Source organism: Xenopus laevis, chromosome 8S (assembly GCF_017654675.1).
Source record: "Xenopus laevis strain J_2021 chromosome 8S, Xenopus_laevis_v10.1, whole genome shotgun sequence".
Taxonomy (NCBI): domain Eukaryota; kingdom Metazoa; phylum Chordata; class Amphibia; order Anura; family Pipidae; genus Xenopus; species Xenopus laevis.
Window position 1 is genome coordinate 30,609,154 of NC_054386.1, and position 8,926 is coordinate 30,618,079.

An 8,926-nucleotide genomic window follows, 5' to 3' on the forward strand; every position below is an offset into this window, starting at 1 on the left:
TGGCGGGCGGAGAGAGCAGAAGAGCTCAACCTGCACCCGCGAAGAAGCATGCGAGGTCGGCTCGCACATCGCTACAACTGTGCTCTTTCTTTTCCTTGAAAAAGAGCACAGCTGGTGTTTGAAATGTTGGATTCTTTCAATAAATCTTGATTTTTTTTTTTTAACAAATATTCCCGTTGAGTACGGTACTATGTTACACTATATATATATATATATATATATATATATATATATATATATATATATATATATATATATATATATATATATATATATATATATATATAAAACTTATTTCATTTATTCCTCCTTAAATAGACTGCAGCCCATTCCGAAGACACAATTTCTCCCTTCTCTGCATATTTGAACTGCTACAGAAATAAGGGGCGCTGTGGCATTCTGTATACAGTTCAACACAAACACGCCACCTACTGGGCAACGGTGATATATACACACAGAGACGTAATCTGCCCTCATACTCCACAGTCTGTTTAAGGGAGAATAAGAGACAGGCTACAACGACAGGCCGGATAAGCAGAATCCAAAGGAATAAGAACATTTCCTCCTCCATAAAGATTGTTACTATAATCTAAGTGCTCAAACAAGAATATGCTCCATAATACTCGTCTACCTCTACACGGTGCATTTTTACACTGTTAAATGCGTATTTGCGTAGTAAAATAGATGACATATATAAACAGTTCTGTAGGCTGATATATACATAGTACAGATCAGTTGTAATATTGAGAGAGCGTGACTTTTTTTTTTTTATTATAACCTCCATGTAAAATTTCTCCAGCCTTTTAAAAAGTCAGTTTATCCAGAAGGCAGACACGTTTCAGTGTCTTGTGGGACGCTCAAGTGAAATCCTGTCAGCATGTGACCTGGTTGGTTTGTTAATAAAACGCTCCCTTTTTCCACCCAAAGTAATGCAAGTCAAATGATGATTGTGCAATGCATGACAAGATGAGAACTTTGGTTCATGCAAGTCTTTCTCCCCGAACTCATCTCTGGAACTTCTGAATGTTCTGTAAAAATCAGCCGGTGCCCACGTCATCTCAGCTGTTCTCTTTCCACATCACCAAATGGATACTGTGGTCCGGCATGCTTGTGGCAAAGACCAACCCTAGGTCATTAACCCCGTCCAGGCCATTCAACCAAGCTATTTCCCCTGCTAAAAAGCTGGAACCCCTCTTGGATTTTCTATATTCCGGCAGAGGCCATCGGCTTATCAGTTTCTCTGTCCGTAAATCCATGATGTATAAGTTATGGTTATCAAACAGCAGAGCAAAGATGTCACCAAAGCCAAGTAAGGAGAGGTTTGTAGAATCCGGCATTTTGATGATTCTGTCATACAGAAAATTCAATTTTAGAAAAATAGAGGTGATAAAACACAGATTTTAAGGCCCCCTTTTCCCAATATGAATCCAATGAATAGGGTTTGTACATATATGTTTCCTATTGTTTTAATGAAGATATAGCTATATTTTTTTAGTATTTTACACTAAACAGATTAAAGACAAACTAAAAGTCTCAATTCAATTTCCTGGTTCTTACAATCTTCTTAAAACATATCACCAGTCCCCTGAGAAATCCTCTATAGAAATAAACCTCAGTCCCTTCCCCCAGCCGCAGATCTTGTTAGGCTCTGAGATAAGCGACAGCTGTTTGCTGGTGATTTGTTCTAAGCTCCTTGTAAGAATCAGGAAGCTGAAATAGGACTTTCAGTCTCAGTGTTTGGACTGGTTATTTGTGTTATGTAGCTTGAACAACAAGTTGGGTACTAGAAGCTGGAAAGAGGTGAGATAAGCCTGATTAGTGCAGTATGAGCATTTGGGGAGCAGCTAATGCAAATTACCTTAGTATCTCATAGCTAGCAAAGTCCCATTGGTACAACCCTAAGGCGGAACTGCAAACAATATATTTCCCATCGAAGTGGAGCCGGGGCTGTAAGCATATACTGCGATCATCGGACACATACAGAGTCTTTAAGCACTTGCAATTAATTTCTCTTCCGATTGGCCAGATCTGAAAAAAAACAAACAAAAAATTGTGTTGAATTATGTTGGGTTACTGGCAATTTATTATCATGTTATGTTTGCTCTAGAACAGCACTAATCAATCTTTTTTTTAGGGCACCTAGAAAAAAGCCTTAATGCAAGCCTGCCCCCCCCCCATCCTTCATGTTTTTTCTTTGTAATACTTTTTAGTTTTAGAAGTTATAGGTATACTGTACTTTACTGTATATTGTAAATGCCAGAATGTAGCTTGGGAACCTAGTTACACCCCTGCATTTGGCCAGTCTGAAATATTTGTAGCCATTACCAGCAAACAGACAATTTTAGCTAAGGATGAGTTGAAACCCAAAGCCTGCTGCCTGGGAAGCAAGATCTGATATAATTTCTGAAAAGACTTTAATGCTGGGTTAGTAGAATACCTTGATTTCGTATTTGTCAGCACTCAGAAGAATAAAGTCTCCAGGGCTGTGCACAATGGACTCAACTTCACATTTCTGCAGGACGACCTGCGGAAAGAATTCCAGAATCAGTAGACATATTGTGCTTGCTTTTCTCACGAGGCGCTCATTTGATTAAGAATGTTATGTAAAGGAGAACTAAAGTGCAACTAAAGAAGTAGCTAGAATTGTTATTCATTGTATTTTGGGCTTCTGTACCAGCCTAAGGAAACCACAGCCCTTTAGCAGGGAAGATCTGTGTCTCCAAAGATGCCCCAGTAGCTCCCCATCTTCTTTTCTGCTGACTCACTGCATATGCTCTGTGCTGCTGTCACTTACTGAGTTTAGGGACCCACCCACAATATAAGTACACATAGAATAGAAATGTCACAGTATAAGGCTGATTAGTAATTAATACAGATAATTAGTAAAAGGCAGCACAGAAACCAGTGCAATTAGCATCAGAATTTAATAATCAGCCCTGTAGCATCAGCTTATATTACAGACAAACCTAATTTTTCGCTTGTTAATTTGAGACAACCCCTAAGCTTAGCTTCTCAACAGCTGCTCAGAGCCCACTGAGCATGTGAGTGTCACAGACACTTTCCAAGATGGTGACCCCCTGTGATAAGTTTGAAGTCCTGGATCATTGCTGCTAATGAGAAGCTGATACTTTAGGCTGGTGTAATAAGTTCAGTATATAATATATGCCATTTTTAGTTATATTGGTTAGTGGGTTTCCGCGTCCACACTAATGTCTGCCATACACCTTTGCCCCACTCTGTAATCACCAGTGGAAGACAAGACACAACACAAGGTGACAGAAAACATGGAATAAAGGCAAAGAGCATGTCTGAACAGAGCCTAAGAGAGAGCACAATGGAGATGAGGAGAATAAGGGGTGAAAAATTGAATTACTGCATAATGCACGAATGCCTTTTGCGTGCAAAAACTGCCTGCTTGTAGCATCCCAGCACTGGTGCATGACTGTGCTCCATCCTTACCTTTGTCACCCACTCAGTATGGCCAGTGAGAGTATTTAAGCATGTTCCCGATGATAAGGCCCATATTTTCACAGTGGTATCTGCTGAACCGCTCACCAGTAAGTCAAGTTCATCATTGTAGTCCACACTAAACACTACAAGGCAGAAGGAACAGGAACCGTTATAATTAACAGTGTTACTGTGACTGCTACATACCAAACTGAAGTGGATAATTTATCATTAAGTTGGCATGTTGTACTGGTGTGTGTATGGCCACCTTTACTATGTCACTCAAGTGCTGGTTACCTGCCCCCGTGTGACCTCGGAAGTGCTGTGTTTTGGCTCCAGTACTCCAATCCCAGCAGGCGACCGTGTTATCGAAGGACCCTGTCACAAGCTTCTGCTCATCAAATGTCACTGCAGCGCATGTGTGGGTCTGGATGCCATATATACACTGTCCTGTGCTCACGTCCCAAAGTTTTGCTGATAAGTCATCTGAACCTGGGGGTGTACAAATGAACTTACATTTGAACATATGAAGGCCAACTGCCATACAGATATGATAACATATTATTTAAGCTGGGCCAAGTAGTAACCAGTAGTTGGCCCCACAGCCACTGAAACCCCCCCATGGATGTTACTCACTTCACACTACAGAGATCAAAGCAGTGGCCCATCACTTACTGCACCCTAGGCCTACTGCCTACCCCTAATTCTGACCCTGTATGTTCCCTAAGGCAGTGGTCCCCAACCAATCCCTTGGATTTTGCTCTCGGTGGCCTCAAAACAGGTACTTATTTGGAATTTTCGGCTTGGAGGCAAACCAGGTGTACTGCCAAACAAAGCCTCCTGTATGCTTCCAGTCCACATAGGGGCTACCAAATAGGCTATCACATTCCTTATTTGGCATCCCCTGGGACTTTCATAATGCTTGTGTTGCGCAACAACTTTTTTTTACATTTTAGGGCTGGGACACACTGGGCGATTTGGGGAGATTTAGTCGCCTGGCGACTAATCGCCGCGACTTTCCACGACCAATCTTCCCCGAATGCTTCCCCTCGCTCTGCGCCTGGCTAAAATGAAAAATCGCCTGCGCTAATCACATGCGGCGATTCGTTTTCCGAAGTTGCCCGAAGTTTCCTCGTGAGGCAACTTCGGGCGACTTCGGAAAACGAATCGCCGCGTGTGATTAGCGCAGGCGATTTTTCATTTTAGCCAGGCGCAGAGCGAGGGGAAGCATTCGGGGAGAAAAGTCGCTGCGATTAGTCGCCAGGCGACTAAATCTCCCCAAATCGCCCAGTGTGTCCCTACCCTTAATGTGGCTCACGGGTAAAAAAGGTTGGAGACCATTGCCCTAAGGCATAATTACATCACCTCTGCCACGGAGGCTACAATGTTTCAACAGTCAGAGGCAGAAGAAGTGTTTATAATACAAAGCAACAGCTTTTCATGACTCATTTTAACTGGTTTTAATGTTGTTGTTTTTTTAAATATAAGTGCTTTTTGAAAGAGTGTTTGCTTGTCCCAGCAACTGTCAGTGCAGGTTGAATACACACTATGCAAAGTTAGAAGCAGCATTCCACTGTGAATAGCATCAGTTTTGTGTCTGTTTTAGTACTTTGCACCCAAGTAATAAACTCTTTTCACATACATCTCTCCCTAGGCAAACAATATGGCTGCTCCAACCAATATATAAATATGTAGAGAAGACATGTTTGGTGGGAGCTATACCTTCATACTGTACTGTCTAAGGAAAACAATATGGCATCTCCCTCCTCCCATATTTATAAATACAAATATACAGAGAAGGAATGTAATGGGCACACAATAAGCTATACCCTCATACTGTACTGTCTAAGGCAGGAGCGCCCATACTTTACTAATACGAGGTCTACTTTTAGTGATGTTGTCCCATTATGATCTACATCCACAAAAGCATTGTTAGCATTTTGTTCCAAGGATAATATTACTTAAATATTATATTGATTTATGAAAGAATTTATATTGCGGTATTTAACAACTATTTCTCATGTAACCTTAACGTAATAAATATCTGAATGAAAAGCATGAAATAGGAGGCTGATTTAGGCAAGCTGTTTGTTGACAGTGTCTTGAGATCTTCTGATCACTAGCTAAAGGTCTACTGGTAGATCCTGATCTACCTTTTGGGCACCCCTGGTCTAAGGTAATCAATATGGCACCTCCCATATGTATAAATACAAATATATAGAGAAGGAATGTTCTGGGCACACAATAAGCTATACCCTCATGCTGTACTGTCTAAAGGAAACAATATGGCACCTCCCACCTCCCATATGTATAAATACAAATATACAGAGAAAGAATGTTGTGGGCACACAATAAGCTATACCTTCATGCTGTACTGTCTAAGGGAAACAATATGGCACATCCCTCCTCCCATATGTAGCAGTAGAAATATACAGAGTTGGAATGTTCTGGGCACACAATAAGCTATACCCTCATACTGTATGACGGGAAACATTAATGCAACTCCCATCAATATAGAGAAGTAGATATATTAAAAAGAATTTTGTGTTGCAACCATTCAACAATACAAGCATACAACAATAATAATCCATCTGTTAAACATTACCTGTATCCATAACATATGGACAGATGATGTCAGTGCATATGCTTATTCAATAGGAAGCATGCTAAACTACCTGTACACAGGAGTCCGTCCTTGTAATAAAGTGCATAAACTCTGGCACTGTGACCAATAAGTGATGCTGTTTGGAAGGCTTCATGGTCTTCGAGCTGTTTCATCCTAAGTACGGCCCTCAGGTAGACCTTCTTCCAGTGCAAGGTATCTTGCACCGTCTCGTCAATCTGCCAGCCCAAGTTCCGACACGCTGTCTGCCACACCTCTGTACAGGCACTTATAACCTTGTTCCATTGCTTGGAGACCAGGCAGCATGTGAGTAAGGTCTGAGGGTCCAGCCATTTCAGCAAGTAAAAGCTGAGCTCCAGCGGCAGAAGCCTGAGGAAGTCTCTTTTGAGCAGAGTCTCTAGGTTGTTGGAGAGATGCCTCAGCTGTACGGCACCACTGAGGCTGATCAAGTGATCCAACGTTTCATTTTTCTGCAAGTCCGTCAGGGTGTAGAACGTAGCCGAGAGATTTTCAAGCCATACTTCGAAGTCCTTTTTCTCCATAGGGTTATGGAAGAAGCGACCTACTGAAAGAAGTTGAAATGCAACATCAGTAAATGTCTATTTAATTACATTATTAATTTCTTAGGTCTTTTTTACATTTCCTTAGGTCTGCAGATTGATCCAGTTGTTAATCCTGCACATAGGTGCTTTGATGACTTTAGGGTGGAAAAATGATTACACAGTAAAGGCATGTGCCTAAGGCACAACAGTGGTGGTGGGGTTGTTAGAATCATAGGCACATACCTCTCCTGCTTCCTATGCTACACTGATCATCACTAGCGTTAAGTGTAGAGGGTGGGTTGACAGAGGAGCTGCCAAGTCTGAAGCGGTGAAAGGGGGGAGGCTGTTGCTCAACAGATGAAATGGGGGGCTTGCCATGGCCAACCTTCTGGGTTAGCCTGGATCGGCTCTTGCTGTTTCTCTGCTCAGTTTTATCTCACTGTGATAAACCCAAGATATCAGCAGAGGCAATGGCGGGTGGCAATATTTCCCCTTTAAAGGAGAAGGAAAGCTCCAATCTTAGGATTGTAATGACGCAGCGAATACCTAAGACGGTGCTCCCGTTACCAGAAAACTGTACCGTCCCAGGGCACTTGCAACCGAGTGATCCTCTTCCTCCCTTCTTATTTTTCACAAAATTCAAAGGCGCATGTGCACTAGAGGAGCAGAATTTCAGGGTTAAAACCCAGAACTTGAGCTCTTAAAGTTACAAGTGGCGGCTTTTTGTAACCCATTGTAAGTGGTCACGTGCTGCCGTCTGAGGCAAGGTTCTGACCCTGCCTCATGGAAAGAGTGGCGCGGTTTGGCACCCCGCCTTGGATTGGAGGTCTCCCCCCCTGCTATTGATTTCCCCAACAATAAGTAGCCTAGTATGTGTAAATTAGATGCAGCTATTTAGATGACATGGATTTTTAGAGAGACACATACCATATCAGTTACATCCTTCGAAAGTCCAACGTCCTGCAGAGATAACCTCACATGGGACACCTGGATGGAGCAAGAGACACTGAATTATACACATCAACGTGAAAATAAACTCTAATCTGCTGCTTGCCAGACCTCTTGTCTCTGCCCTACCCACAGCCCTGTCTCACACAGTATGAGAGAATCAGTGAAGCAAAACAGCCCGAGACAGTAATATAAACCTGGGGAGACATCTTACAAAATGGAAATGGGTTGAGGGCAACGACCCCAACTGTTTGTATGTAGAGAGGGATCATCTGAGACAACTTGCAATTGGTTTTCGTTCTTTTTATTATTTGTGTTTTTTTAGTTATTTAGCTTTTTATTCAGCAGCTCTCCAGTTTGCCATTTCAGTCATGATTACTAGGGTACTAATTCCCCTAGCAACCATACACTGATGTGAATGAGAGACTGGAATATGAATAGTGCTACGCAATATGTGCAGTGCTACGCAATATGTTCGCGCTATATAAATACATGTTAATAATAAATGAATAGGACAGGCCTGAGAAGAAAGATGAGTAATAAAAAGTAGCAATAACAATACATTTGAAGCCTTACAGAGTAGTTGTTTGTTAAATGGGTCAGCGACCCCCCATTTGAAAGCTGGAAAGTGTCAGAAGAGGGCAAAGGACTATAAAATTATAAAAAAAGAGAAAAAATTAAGGCCAATGGAAAAGTTGCTTAGAATGAGCCATTGTATAGGCTACTAACAATCAACTGACAGGAGGGGAGTAGTGTGAAGCTGCCCTGTCACTAGGAGGGTGATTTTTCTATTATTTCTATACGTTTCACACACACAGGGAAGAATCACTCTTTAATAACATCTCACACTGCCCTGAAAAAAGTGGTCCCTCTAGGGCCCCCCAGCAAGTTCCAAGGCTTAGAGTTCCAACGCAAAACACGAGCACTGGGTGCGATAAAGAGAACTGTCACTAGGAAGCCGCCCATCTATAAAAGGCTGGCCCAGTAAATACCTCTCAACCCGCGGGCTCTTGCCTTTCCTCACAGCGGCCATGTTGGTGGGGGCGGAGGGAACTAAGCACTTCCGCCTCGCTCATACTCCTCCCAGCGAATGACTAGACCTGAACAGCAGCAGGAATATTGAACAAAGAGAGCCGTGAAATCGACGCTTGTTATCTGACCTGGGAGGAATTCTCTACCTCTGCTCTGACCGAAACTAAAGCTAAGCGGCACTTGATTACACTGGCCTGACAGGGCCTTTGCTTTGATGATGATGGCCAAATGAATCGACTTGTCTTCCCTGATGGGGACGTTTTTGCGTTCCAGCGTGGCATGGTCAGCTGATGCCTCGACCCGTCACGTGACCGAGGTTCCCCTCTCGGTAGCA

The 8,926-nt window shown here is 42.5% G+C and overlaps 1 protein-coding gene across 2 annotated transcripts; it reads right to left on the reverse strand.

Annotated features, from left to right (window-relative positions):
* Positions 1-245: 245 nt before the first annotated feature.
* On the reverse strand, positions 246-8,695 carry fbxw2.S (F-box and WD repeat domain containing 2 S homeolog). Of its 2 annotated transcripts, none has more exons than XM_018232596.2 (8): positions 8,553-8,695; positions 7,540-7,599; positions 6,123-6,632; positions 3,745-3,939; positions 3,460-3,593; positions 2,438-2,524; positions 1,859-2,028; positions 246-1,347 (listed from the first exon to the last, which is right to left on the reverse strand). In XM_018232596.2, exons 3-8 carry the CDS (start codon positions 6,610-6,612, stop codon positions 1,059-1,061), a joined length of 1,365 nt encoding a protein of 454 aa, XP_018088085.1. In that variant the 5' UTR covers positions 6,613-6,632; positions 7,540-7,599; positions 8,553-8,695; the 3' UTR covers positions 246-1,058. The 2 variants fall into 2 exon arrangements, with proteins under 2 accessions (XP_018088085.1, XP_018088084.1); XM_018232595.2 differs by having other exon boundaries at positions 6,123-6,635.
* Between the last annotated feature and the right edge of the window lie 231 nt (positions 8,696-8,926).